This window comes from Gavia stellata, chromosome 34 (assembly GCF_030936135.1).
Source record: "Gavia stellata isolate bGavSte3 chromosome 34, bGavSte3.hap2, whole genome shotgun sequence".
Taxonomy (NCBI): Eukaryota; Metazoa; Chordata; class Aves; order Gaviiformes; family Gaviidae; genus Gavia; species Gavia stellata.
This window is the reverse complement of record NC_082627.1, coordinates 2,335,624-2,349,594: the sequence shown is the minus strand read 5'-3', so window position 1 is coordinate 2,349,594 and position 13,971 is coordinate 2,335,624. Positions and strand designations below refer to the sequence as shown.

The 13,971-nt window shown below is 53.9% G+C and overlaps 1 protein-coding gene across 1 annotated transcript; it reads right to left on the bottom strand.

The window, feature by feature from the left end:
• Nucleotides 1-2,985: 2,985 nt before the first annotated feature.
• On the bottom strand, nucleotides 2,986-3,975 carry LOC132320264 (olfactory receptor 5AP2-like). Its single transcript, XM_059832537.1, has one exon. It carries the CDS (start codon nucleotides 3,973-3,975, stop codon nucleotides 2,986-2,988), a length of 990 nt encoding a protein of 329 aa, XP_059688520.1.
• Between the last annotated feature and the right edge of the window lie 9,996 nt (nucleotides 3,976-13,971).

The window sequence follows — 13,971 nt, the reverse complement described above, 5'->3', positions numbered from 1 at the left end:
TCAGGGGGTGCTGGCTAAAGTCATTGTGTGTCTGCTTCTGTCATTCTGGGAAAACCATGGCAGTGAGGGAGGTTCCTGATGCTTGGGAAAAGGCAAACATCCCACCCATCTTCATGAAGAGCAAAAAGTAGGTCAGGGAACCACAGGCTGGTCAGCTTGATATCCGTCCCTGGCAAGGTGATGGAGCAAATCCTCCAGAAAGCCATTTCCAAACACCTGAAGTCCAAGAAGGGGATTGGGAATTGGCAGCACGAAGTCAACAAGGGCAAATTGTGCCTGACTAACCTGAATTCTTTGAAAGATGACATGATGGGCCCTTTGGATGAGGAAAGAGGTGGATGTCATAGTCCTTGACAACTTTGTGAAAATGGACTGCCTGTAACCTGCACAAAGTTGAAGCAAGTCAAATGTCACGTTCATCTTGTCGCTGTGCTTGGACAGCTCCGTGCAACAGGCCAGGCTGGGGATGACTGGCTGGAAGGCAGCGCTGCAGAAAAGGACCTGGGAGTCTGGGGGAACAGCAGGTGGGACAGGAGGGAGTAATGTGTCTTTGGGATGAGGAATGCCAACTGCATCCTGGGTGGGATTAGCAAAATCACAGCCAGCAGGGAAAGGGAAGTGACGCTTCCCCTCTATTTGGGGACTGCATCAGGACTGCCAAGTCTAGTGTGAGTCTCCCCAGCACGAGGAATTCCCTGATAGACTTTTGATAGTCCAGAAGAGGATAGAAAGGTGGTTTTGACTTGAAGCACATTATGCACCAGAAGAGGTTGAGAGAGCTGGTTTTTAGGGACTTTTTGAGAAATCTTTCAAGAGCCAATCAAAAGAGGAAGGGCCCAGGAAAGGTTGTGGGAGGTCAGCCAATGGAGATATTCTGAATTTGTTGAGAAAATGTCAACAGCACCTGATCTAGCACAAGCTGTGTGGAAATGGGCTTGGAGTAGAGACAAACTTTGGCAGGAGCTGTGGCATATCGGGTCTGAGTGTCAGTATGGAAGTGGCTTGTTCTTTGGTCATGATGGTGGTGGAGGAGGGTATCAGAGTTGTGCCTGTGTGCACCCCCACTGCACTGAAGCCGTTAGAGCACAAGGCATTATTTTTTCCTTTTAGAACAGCTGTGAGCATTTGTGCAGCCCTCACAGGTCTCACTCAGCAGAAATTACTTTGGGATCCGTGGTTCCCATTTACACCAAGAAGAATTCTCGGGTGAGGACATCCTGCAGGGCTCACACATGCTCCCCGCACACTCTCAGCTCTTCTGCAAGAAGCATTGCTGGGCTGGCACTCAGCACATGCTGTGGGCTGAGGAGCACCACAGCCCACCTCCAAGGACAGCCTGGCCAGGATCTCCTGAGACCCTGCCATCTAGCTATGGTGACTGCTCAAAGCAGAGGCAGGCAGTGTGGGTGCCTGCATGGGCTCAGAGAAGGGCACACAGAGACACCTCATCGCCCAGCACAGATGGACTGTGGCAGTGCCTGTGGGTGACAGAGCTGGGGACTGTGGGGTGAGACCTCCTCAGCTGCGCCAGCCAAGTCCCCCTGCCCCAATGGCCCCATAGCCTTGCGGTGCAGGCACTGCGTGGCCCAGGGTGCATTAGGGGTTCCAAGATCATCTCCCCAGCACAGTCCCTGTGGCAGCCCTCTCTGCTTCCTCCCCAAGCAGACTCCTATTTGGCTTCCTCCCACCAGTGCCTCACTCACTCCCCACCCCAGCAGGATGGGGGCAGAGAATAGGAAGAGCAAAAGGGAGGAAAGTTATGTGTTAGGACAGAAAGAGATTAATAAGTGAAGGAAAGAGGAACAAAGAAGAAAGAAAAAACACAGAAACCTTAAAATAATAAGTGATGAAATGGCAATCAGTCACCACCTCCCACAAGTACACTAGTGCCCCACCAGTCCCCAGATGGGGACCCAGCCAAAACACCCCATCCCTCCCTTTTTATTGCTGAGCATGATGCCATATGGCACAGAAGACCTGTTGGGTCTCTTTGGGTCAGCTGTCCTGGCTGTGTCCCCTCCCAAGTTCTTGTGCCCCCTCAACCTCCTCACTGTAAGGGCAGTGTGAGAAACAGAGACGGTCTTGATGCTGTGCAGACACTGTTCAGCAATAGCTAAAACATTGGTGTGTTATCAACATGGCTTTGGTCCCCAATCCAAAACACTGCACCTTATGGGCTGCTCGGAGGAAAATGAGCTCCATCGCAGGCAGCCCCAGCCAGTGGGGAAGGAGGGCGAGTTGGAAAGCCTGATCCCCCAAGGATGAAGGAGCTGTAGCAGGGCAGTGGCTGTCCCAGTCTCTGTCCAAGAAGATGTAGGGTGAAGAGAGGAGCTTGAGCCTGAGCCAGACGAGCACAGCTGGAGCCAGGATTTGCTCCTTTCTCTGGGAAGAGGGGAGGAAAAAGTGGGGGAAGGGAGATCCTGGGGATGATCTTGTTTTAGCTCTCAGAAAGAGGAACTGCTCCCCCCACTCCAGCCTCTCCACCTCCCCTTGCAGCAGGAGAAGCAAAGGCTTCTTCCTCAGCTGCTCACCTGCTGCATCCCCAACTGATTCCTAAGACATGCCTAAGAAATGGCCTGCTTTTCTTAGCGATACGGTGACAGTAGACCTTCATTTGTGGCTGACATGTGATGTTCATGCTCTGGAAATGTGCATCACAGGGGAAGATGATTCCCGTCCTGGGAACGCAGAGTCAGAAAGATGCCCGTGCGATGGTCCTTACAAGTATTCAATTATTAGGCCAAATACACATTCTTATGTCCTCTAGAAAAGAAAATCTTGACACTTCAACAGTTCCCACGCATAAGACCAACAAGGTGTTTATTATCAAGGCACAAGCAAACCCATGACACTTTCAACATTGTTTTTTAAACAACGGTATTTACCTCCAAGGACTTTTTGCTTTCTTGCCCTTGCCACTCCACAAGCAATCTCAGTGGCTTGCACTTCTGAAGTGCAACCTGGTATCCAGAGATTTCAAAGGAGCTAGAAGTGTCTTTTGCCTGTGTCACCAAGGTAGCGTGAGCTCTGGGTGCAAGGCAGGGCTTTCCTGAGCACCTTCCTGATGGCCTCCCTGACCTCCCTGTTCCGCAGGCCGTAGATGAAGGGATTGACCAGGGGTGTGAGGACAGTGTAGAAAAAGGAGAGAGCTTTGTTGAGGTGTCTCAGGGGGGCTGTTCTGGGCAGCATATAGACAACAAAAAGGGTGCCATAGAAAATGGTGACAAGAGTGAGGTGAGAGGAGCAAGTGGAGAAGGCCTTCTGCCTGCCAGTGCTGGATGGGATCCTCAGGATGGCAGTTATGATGCAAATGTAGGAGGCCAGTGTGAACAGGAAGGGAAAAACTACATCGAAGATACCAAATATGAAAGAAACAATTGTGATTGCTCTGGTGTCGCTGCAGGCAAGATCCAGCAATGCGGTAAAATCACAGAAGAAGTTGTCAATGGCCTTGGGGCCACAGAACTGCAACTGGGATAATAAGACTGTGACTACCACCAGCAGCAGTGAACCCCCCAGCCAAGATGCAGCTGCCAGGTGTAGAGAGACCTTCCAGGTCATGAGGCTTGCATAGAGCAAGGGCTGGCATATGGCCAAGTACCGATCGTAGGACATGGCCGTCAGCAGGTAACACTCAGTAGTCAAAAAGGAACCAAAGAAGTAGAACTGAGCCATGCAGCCGTGAGCAGAGATACTGCTGTCCCCAGTCAGGAATCTGGCCAGCAGCTGGGGCAGGATGGTGGAGCTGTAGCAGGTCTCCAAGGAGGACAGATGGCCCAGGAAGAAGTACATGGGGGTGTGCAGATGCCGGTCAGCCACCACCAGCACAACGATGAGGATGTTCCCAACCATGGTGACTGAGTAGATAATAAGCAAGAGGAGAAAGAGCAGGCTCTGGAGCATGGGGACATCACGTATTCCCAGCAGCACAAAATCCATGGATGATGTCCTGTTGTCCCTTTCCCCGTCGGCCATGCAGTCTTGTTTGTCGTTTATTTCCTCAGTAGCCACAAAGAGGGGCTATGAGAAAGAAACTCATTTCAGCATTTACCTTCAACATTTTTTTCGGTAGGACATTGCTGTCTTCACATTAGCTGTTTGTGTTTCATAACTAGTGAAAGCACAAAATAAATGTTTTTCCTGATGGGTAAAGAACACTCATCCCAGCAGAACCACTGCAGACTCGAGAGGCAAGCTGCCCAATGGAAAGTCTTTCTCACTGCAGAATAAATCCATGATGTGCATTTGCTCACGCAGAAACAGACAATGTGATATGCCTGTGGTTATGCCCAGGAAGACGTGTTATAGGTGTTGAGGATGGACATCCTTCTGCTCTCAGGAAAGAGAAGGTGTGCCAGAGAAAACAAAACTCACTATCCAAAAAATCCCTGTTTATGAAACGCCATGCCAGACACCACCCTTCCTCCAAAGCAAGGGATGGGCACATCGCAGGGTCAGTGGCCACAGCTCGCTGAAGCATTCACACGAGAAGGGAAGGATTCCCACCCCACTCCTCCCCCATCACCCAACAGGCCAATTTCTTCCCTTGAGAAAGGGCAAATGAGGAGTTACTGCTTCAGATGGCCAAGGGACTGTGCTGCGGGACTGCCAGAGAGCATGCTGAAAACCACATTGTGGGTCAAAAGGTGGGAAGGAGGAAATCAAATAAAGATAGGGAAGGGGTAACAGGGAGTCAACCAAGCCCCATGGGAGAGGTTGTGCAGGAAGAACAGATGGGAGGAAGAAAGGAGACAAAGCCAGACTCTCTTCAGTGGTGCCAGGAAGAAAGGACACATTGAAATATAAGGAAATTCCATTTAAAGATAGGGTGGTCAAGCACTGGAACAGTTGTCCAGAGAGCCTACAGAGGCTCCATCCTTGTGGATATTCAAAACTCAGCTGGACATGGTCCTGAGCCACCTGCTCTTGCTGACTCTGCTTTTAGGAGGGGAGCTTGGACTGAATGATATCCTGAGGTGACTTCCAAGCCCAGCTGCTCCATCATTCTGTGATTAAAAGCTGCTGGGCAGAACCATTTGCTTCACATTTTTCCCTCCTCAGCAGAGGTTCCTGAGGGCTTTGGGGTGGCCTTGTTGCAAATCCCAGCCCAGCAGCAGGACCACAGCATGGCCAGCTGTGCTTGTGGGGCTCTCTGAAAAAGTAGGACATTGAGCTGGACTCTGCAGGGTGCCTGGGGGTGAGTGGGAGAGGATCAGGTTCAGGGGCATGGGCCATGCCAGGTACATGCCTTGGTGCATGACTGGAGAAAGCTCATGCCCAGGAAACACAGCTCTCTGAAACAGCAGTTCCCTCCAAGTGTCTCACACCCACCCCTTGGGCTGGAATGCATCTCTTCCAGCCGTGATAATCGCAGGAACTCTTCTGAGAGTTTGCCAAAAGTGAGTCCGAATAACTGATACCTGCAGTAAGTAAAACAAAGCAAGACTGAAATAGCCCTGTGAAAGATGAAGTGAAGGGCACAGGCAATCTGGCCCCACACAGCCTGCCCAAATGCTCCCCCCTGACCCCGCCCAGCTAAGGTGGGAGAGTGTCCCAGGGCTGTCCCTGGGATCTCACTGTGCAGTGCCAGGGGCTCGGGGGTGTGCGGAGGAAAGTGGGAGGTGGGGTGGGAAGACATGAAGGAAAGGACAAGGCTGACACTCAGGGCTCTCTGCTCTCATTTCTTCTCTTCAAAGACCCAGCAGCTTGACTAATAAGACCCAGCCTTCACTCACCCTCAGCACATCCAGCACAAACGCACAGTCCTCATCATGAAGCAGTGACATCTGCTCTGATGGATCATGGCAATGTAATCCAAGGTCAGGGTCTTACCTTCTGCCCCTTCCCTACCACTTCTTCACTTCTTGGACCTCACTGCAAGCCCCGAACCAGGGCTCATTCCTTACTCTGCCTCTGCCCTCTTCTCCCAGCAGCTCCTGAGCTGAGTCTCCAGCAGCACCTCAAGGCTCCCTGCCCTCTGAGGTGTCCCAGGGTTTATGGCACAAACGAGTCTCTAAAGATTCCTGCTCCTGAGGATTTGCAGAGTAAAACCAATCTGATTGCCTCCCTGGTGGGATGGAAGCTGTGAGGAGGTGGAGACTGTGTCTACAGCTCCACGCAGTGCTGACCCCCCAGGAATATGATGTAAACTGAGGCAGGGCAACTGAACCAGAGACATCTCTGAATTTGGTGAGCAGGACAGGAAAGTCCCCCGAAATGGCGTTCACCTCCCTGCCCTTCAGATGACAGCATCTTCATCAACTCATATGAAACCAGAAAGCCTCAGACGTTCTGAGGCAGAGGGGCCTGGCTTGTTGGGAGCTGAAGGCAGCAGAGCAGTCGGCATGTCCTTCCAGAGAGGATTCCTCTCTCACAGAATCACAGAATTACAGAATCACAGAATCACAGAATCACTAAGGTTGGAAAAGACCTGTAAGATCATCAAGTCCAACCATAAAAAAAAAAAAAAAAACAAAAAAAAACAACACCACACCCACCCACAAACCATAAAATACACCACAACCCACACCAAAACAACCCACCCACACCACACAGCACCATGCCCATCAAGCCACATCCCACAATTCCACATCCACATGTTCCTTGGATACCTCCAGACAGGGTGACTCTACCACCTCCCTGGGCAGCCTGTTCCAATGTTTCACTACTCTCTCAGTAAAGAACTTTTTCCTAATATCCAACCTGAACCTCCCCTGCAGCAACTTGAGGCCATTTCCTCTAGTCCTGTCACTAGTCACTTGGGAGAAGAGACCAACACCCACTTCTCTGCAACCTCCTTTCAGGTAGTTGTAGAGAGCGATAAGGTCTCCCCTCAGTCTCCTCTTCTCCAGACTGAACAACCCCATCTCCCTCAGCCGCCCCTCATCAGACTTGTGCTCCAGACCCCTCACCAGCTTCGTTGCCCTTCTCTGGACACGCTCCAGCACCTCAATGGCCTTCTTGTAGTGAGGGGCCCAAAACTGAACACAGTACTCGAGGTGTGGCCTCACCAGTGCCGAGTACAGGGGCACGATCACCTCCCTACTCCTGCTGGCCACACTATTTCTGATACAGGCCAGGATGTCGTTGGCCTTCTTGGCCACCTGGGCACACTGCTGGCTCATATTCAGCCTGCTGTCGATCAACACCCCCAGGTCCTTTTCTGCGGGGGAGCTTTCCAGCCACTCGTCTCTAAGCCTGTAGCGTTGTCTGGGGTTGTTGTGGCCAAAATGTAGAACCCATCACTTGGCCTTATTGAACCTCATACAATTGGCCTCGGCCCATCGATCCAGCCTGTCCAGATCCCTCTGCAGAGCCTTCCAACCCTCGACCAGATCAACACTCCCTCCCAACTTGGTGTCGTCTGCAAACTTACTGAGGGAGCACTCAGTCCCCTCATCCAGGTCATCAATAAAGATATTAAACAAGATCGGCCCCAAAACTGAGCCCTGGGGGACTCCGCTTGTGACCGGTTGCCAACTGGATTTCACCCCATTCACCACAACTCTCTGGGCTTGGCTGTCCAGCCAACTTTTTTACCCAGCGAAGAGTGCACCTGTCTAAACCACGAGTCGCCAGCTTCTCCAGGACAATACTGTGGGGAACAGTGTCAAAGGCTTTGCTGAAGTCCAGGTAGACAACATCAACAGCCTTCCCCTCATCCACTAGGCGGGTCAGCACGGGAGGTGCACAGGGGCCTCCCTTGCTCTTTGCTACCCGAGGGGAGCAGTGGACATGACTCCTTCCAGTCCCGTTGGGCTTCCACTTTGCAAGAAGCATCTCCTCTGCCTCTACCCAGGCTGGAAAGGCAGGAGAGGGAGGCCCAGTGGGCTCAGTAATGTGTGCTGTTGCTCCTATGTGTGATGGACACACTTACCTTGGTTCCGGCTGACTAAAGAGCAACAGGCGTCACATCCTTGGGGAGAACTTGAGAACTGGAAAGCACCTGGCTCGCATACATGGGAGTGAAAGTGTCTTCAAAACTATTTAAAAAGGTGGTTTCAAAACCCCAAAGTGCAAGATAACCAAAGTACAGAACACCATACCAGAACTAAAACGACAGCATCTATCTTGTCTACACTGTTGACTAACAGCCAACCACTTCACCCAATAAACATTACCATCAGGATGGGCCCGATGTGAGCTCTCCCTGAACTGCAGCTGGACAATATGCCCGGTGACTCTCCCCTTGAGCAGGGACACCTCTCAAGGTTAGAGATTCCTCTCCTGAAACTGAGAGATCCTTCCTTACCCAAGGCAGAGAGATCCCTTACCCGCAACAGATCCTCACTAAGTGCCTGACAGCGTGCTGATTTAATACTATGAAACATTATTAATCCATGTAGCTACTCAATATTATTATAAACATTGTATGGGCGATTCCATTCGACATAAAGCGTTGACCAGGTCTGAGACTAAGATTGGATACAGCCACCGCCAGGCTCCAAAAGGTATTTAGAAGGCAAGGAGGTCCACTCTGAACCCCGTGACTCAATGCGAGGTTCCTCCTTACTCTTTGCATCACCAATCTCTGTGTGAATCATTCTAACTCGATTCTAACTCAATTTTCTTCCATGCAGTACTTAATAAGGTGAACCTTGCCATCAAACTTACTGAACATTGTCAAACTACTGTAAAACTTTGTGAAATTCCATTGAACTTACTGAAGTCTGTCAAATTCTTATTTTACCTCAGTAAAACATATTGCTGCTTCTCTCTTTGGAATGAGGTGCATTCCACTCATCCATGACAGGATCCGATGGTCCAGTCCCCCTTTGTACCCAGAAGAATGCTGGGGTGAGGACATCGTGCAGGGCTCAGGCATGTCTCCTGCACAGCATGAGCTCATCTGCAGGGGACATTCCTGGGTTGGCACTCAGCACATGCTGTGGGCTGAGGAGCATCACAGCCCATCTCCAAGGCCAAGTCTGGCCAGGATCTCTTGGGACCATGCAGGCAGCCCATGGTGACCAGCTCCAAGCAGAGAGAAGCACTGTGGGTGGCTACATGGGCTCAGAGAAGGGCACACAGAGACACCTCATCACTTAGCACAGAGGGACTTTGGCAGTGCCCGTGGCGTGACAGTGGGCAGAGCTGGGGACTGTGGGGGGAGCAGGGAAGACCTCCTCAGCTGGGTCGGACAAGTCCCACTGCCCCACATGACCCCACAGCCCCATGGTGCAGGCACTGCATGGACCAGGGTGCATTCGGGGTGGGAAAATCTCTGCCCAGCATAGACCCTGGGCAGGCACCCATGCTTCTTCCTCCAGCAGTGGCAGCCTCTCACTGCTGCCCACCCCTGCCCAACCCCAGTTGAATCCCACGTAGGCTTTTGCAACTGCACAGGGCTGGCCATGCCCCTGCACGCACTGAGCCCAGGAGGAAGATGGAGTTTGCCATGCAGCAGAGTCCCTGCCCACAGCTGCTTGTATCACCAGAGGTGGAAATGGCCAGAGTTCAGGGCTGGTTTTGGCCAGTGTTCATGGGGCAGCTTCCTCAGGGTGTCCAGGGACCATGGCACAGACCAGGCGCTCTCTTTTCTGCCTTTGATGTCTTGCGTCCTTCTCCAAAAGGCCTGGCTGTGCACCGCGATCACACTGCTGTGTGCTCCCACCCTGCACACTCACACAGCTCAGCTAGCAGTGCTGTTTTCCGCTCCCAACAAACCTTCCAGCCCAGCCCAGCCCCTCCCTGGCTCTCCCCACCTCCCCTGCCCTCTCCCCAGAGCACCGCAGCAGAGCAGCCCAGTCTGGGCCGGCCCCATGGCAGTTCCCGCTGCAGGCTGCTGCCGAGCTCTGGGCACTCCCACCACAGCTCCAGCCCTTCTGAAGGGCACAGCAGCTCCAGGGCCATTGAGGCTGTTCAGCCTCCCCATCAGCCCCAGGGCTGGAGCTGGCCCCAAGGGCGCAAGGAGACACAGGCCAGTCACTCTCTGTCTCTCCCGCATTCATGCTGCAAGTGATGCCCAGCCCTGCCTGCCTCTGTCCCCCTCTGCCTCCCCACCAGCCCTGCTCCCCAAGACAGCGTGAGAGCCCCTTCCCTGGGGCACCTCAGGCAGCTCCCGCATCTCTGCCGTCTCCCTTCTCTGTGCCTGCTGCAGTTTCACTGGCTCCCACAGAACTGCAGGGTCATGGTTTGTGGGTGTCTGGATTTAGTGCTTTACTCTGGGAAAACTTCACCTTTGGGGGTGTTTCGTCTTCTGAGTCTCCATTCACTGCCCTCCCCAGGGCACATGGAGAGTGTCCTTTCTCTCTTGACCCCTCCAGACTCCTTTCCACAGGGAACAATATATGCCATCAGCCCTGCTATATATGTGGCAGCGTAAGGAGGTAATGAAGAGCTCATGCAGCATCCACACGGCCTCTGGACACCAGGAATAGAGTCTTGCTCCACTTGCTGTCTAATAGATCTCAGAGCTGCCACAAGCTTACTGCCCCCAACACAGGGAGAAAAGAATCAGAAAAGACCTTTTTAAAGTCTAATTCCTTGGGCTTGTTCTTGGCAGCAGCTTTTTAAGGACAGCCCAGCCTTCAGGCCCTGCACTCAGGAGACCCCTTTGATTGCTGAGATGCTGTCAGGGAGGCCAGATCTGATGCAGCATTCAAAGCATTTGTGAAAGGCTCAGACAGGACAGGATGAAGCCTCTAGGGAAGTGGTAGGAAGCAGAGCAGGTACCTATGACTACAATTATCACAGGAGAAAGATATCAGAGGCCTGGCCTAAGCCAAGCTCTGGGAGAACTTGCAGAGAAGGGGAGGGAGGTTACTGCTGGTGGAACAAGATCCATTGGATCAATTTCTCCACGGCGTCCTTGAGCTCCCTGTTCCTCATGCTGTAGGTGAAGGGGTTCAGAGTTGGAGGTCCCATTGAGTACAGAACAGCCACCACCAGATCGAGGGATGGGGAAGAGATGGAGGGGGGCTTCAGGTAGGCAAAAAATGAAGTGCTGATGAACAGAGAGACCACGGCCAGGTGAGGGAGGCACGTGGAAAAAGGTTTGTGCCGTCCCTGCTCAGAGGACATCCTCAGCACGGCCCTGAAGGTCTGCACATAGGAGAGCACAATGAAAACAGAATACCCAGAAACTAAGCATGTACCACCCACAAGGACCCCAACTTCCCGGAGACAGTCTGAGTCTGAGCAGGAGAGCTTGAGGATCTGGGGGATTTCACAGAAGAACTGGTCCAGGGCATTGCCATGGCAGACTGGTAGTGAAAAGGTATAGGCAGTGTGCAGCAGAGCATGGAGAAACCCACTGCCCCAGGCAGCTGCCGGTGGCTAAAACAGTGTTGATAACACCCTGATGTTGTAGCTATGGCTGATTAGTGCTGGCATAGTGTCAAGGCTGCCTCTGTTTCTCATTCTGACCCCACAGTTAGGAGGCTGAGGGTGGACAAGAGGTTGGGAGGGGACAAAGTCAGGACAGGTGACGCGAACAGGCCAAAGAGATATTCCATGCCATATGGCATCTTATTCAGCACTAAAAGTGGGAGGGGAGTTTCTCCAAAGTAGCCCTTGCTCTGAGACTGCCTGGGCATTGGTCTGCTGGTGTGAGGGATTGCGTCTGCATCCCCTGTGTCCTTCCTTTTTTATTTTTCACCATTTATTAAGGTGTCATTATTTTGACCCATGAGGTTTTCTCTCACTTTTGCCCTTCCAGTTGTCTCCACCATCCTGCTGGGGAGTGAGTGAGTGGCTGGGTGAGGTCACTTGTTCCCTGGAATGTCATAGGCGAGCAGATTCTGATGGCATCAAAATAATACTTAGACCCCACCCAAATATGGCTTTTGGGAAGAACCGTCATCAGCAAAAGCCTGAAAGCAGCACACACGTGTGACTGTAACTCATGAGCTCACAGCAGCAGAAGTAGGAGGGTGGGAGGTCACCATCACCATAACTGCTCAGTACACAGCGGTGGCAGTAGGATGCTGTGATGTAACGTCACCGATGGCACCCCATGGCCGTTGGTCTCGGTGCAGAACGTCCGTGTGCATCAGAGGGGCATCACGGGGGACAGGAGCTGCCCGGCCCCGTGTCTGCGAGGCCGAAGGAGCAGCCCCCGCAGCCCTGGCTGGAGCAGTCAGGGTGGGGGTGGCTCGGGGGCACCGCGGGGATGTGCCTGGGCACGGTGCCAGCAGGAAACCACAGACTGCCTTCCCTGGGCGCTGCGGGGGGAGCGCGGCGAGCGCTGCGAGGCCACGTGGGCTGTGGTTTGTGCACCTGCAGGCTCCAGCTCCCGATCCGCCCGTGGGGAATAACGGCCCCTCGGTGACAGGCTGAGAGTCAGGGACACGTCTGAGGCTCTGGGCTGCATGTCTGCTGCCAGCGCAGGGACATGTCCCAGCTCTGGCTCCTGCAAGGGACCCACCGTGGGGCTCTCTGGGGAGGGACGGGCGAGCCAGCACTCCTGGAAGGGAGCTCTTCCCCTGGCCAAGGACCTTGCCCAGCTGCTGCTCCCAGCACAGCGGGGTCTGTCGCAGGGGCAGGGGCTGTTTCCTTCCCATCCCGACACAGACCCCGGTGCAGCCCCAGCTCCATGGTTCCCACATCTCGGGGGCAGCTGGACGCTTGCCTCTTGGGTTCGTGGATGAGCCCAGCATAGGAGATGCTCAGTGCTCCCAGTCCCCACAGCAAGGTTCAAGGGGTGACAGACCCATTTCCCCTCCACAGCCAGCTTGTCCCGTGACGATCCCCCGCCACACGGACCGTGACACCCGCAGCGGGACATATATGTGCCTCATATATGGTCATGAACGGCGCTGGAGAAGTTCATTGGAGGGCTGAGCCGTGTCGGAGGGGAGATAGCTCCCGATAACGTCTAAAAAGGTGCTGCTGCTTCGATTGGCTCCTCCTGCAGCTGGGCCAGCATCTGCAGAGATATATTCCCCTGCCATCGCCTGAGTCCCCGGCAGCCGTGAGAGGGAGTGGGGCGCAGCAGGGCTGTGCCAGCAGGGCAGGAGGCTCAGGATGGGCACAGAAGGACTCCTGTCCCCTCGGGTACTGTGGCTGCTCCTGTGGGTGCAGCTGTGCAGGGGTAAGTGCCGGCTTCCTTGTCCCACAGCTAGGGCCAGCGGGCACCAGTGGGCTCATCGGGATACCTCTGGGAATGGGCTTTCTTGGCATGTGCCAGTGAGATGAGGGGCAGAAGGTGCTCAAGTCAATCGAACTTCTGCCTTTCCCTGTGCCTCTCTGGGTGGGAGAGGGAGCTGTGGGCCTGGGGGCACGGGGCTGTACAGGGCTTGCTGGGCTGGTGAGGAGACCGTGCCCTGTGCAGGGCCGGACATGGTGTGCAGGTGGGCATGGGCAGGGGGTGGTTGAGGTGGGAGGAGGTGTCACAGGCTGTGGGGTGGTGAATGGCACAGCAGGTCTGCCTATGGGCACCCCCAGCCCTTTTCAGCCTGTGGGGAGAGAAGGGACCCCCACACTGCCCTGGGGACAGCCAAGAAGAGGGAGGGCTCCCACCCAGGTGCCTGTGACACGGCCCAGGCAGGGACTTCTTCCAGACCTGCAGGCTGGGGTTCCCCACTCTCCTGACAGGTCCCATGTCAATGTTTGAAGGGGCTGCAGAGGTGAGGCTGGAAAATGGTGGTGGACACTGCACTGGAAGAGTGGAGGTGCAACACCAGGGCCAGTGGGGGACTGTGTGTGATGACGACTGGGACATGGATGATGCCACAGTGGTCTGTAAGCAGCTGGGCTGTGGGTCTGCTCTTGAAGCTCCTCAGTACGCAACCTTTGGGCCAGGATCTGGCCCCATTTGGATGGATGAAGTTCGCTGTCGTGGCACCGAGTCTGCCCTCTCTGACTGTACACACAACGGATGGGGTCAACACTACTGTGATCACAGTGAGGACGCTGGAGTGAGGTGTTCAGGTAAGGGGCCAGCCCATTCCCCACCTCTGTGACTGGGATGGGGGAAGGGACCTGGCTGTGCCCTCAGGGAAATAAGGGTGTACTGGAGAAGGGCCTGGT

Coding starts and splice junctions, on each gene's coding strand:
- LOC132320264 (XM_059832537.1), bottom strand. CDS start 3,975: ATGGCCGACGGGGAAAGGGACAACAGGACATCATCCATGGATTTTGTG.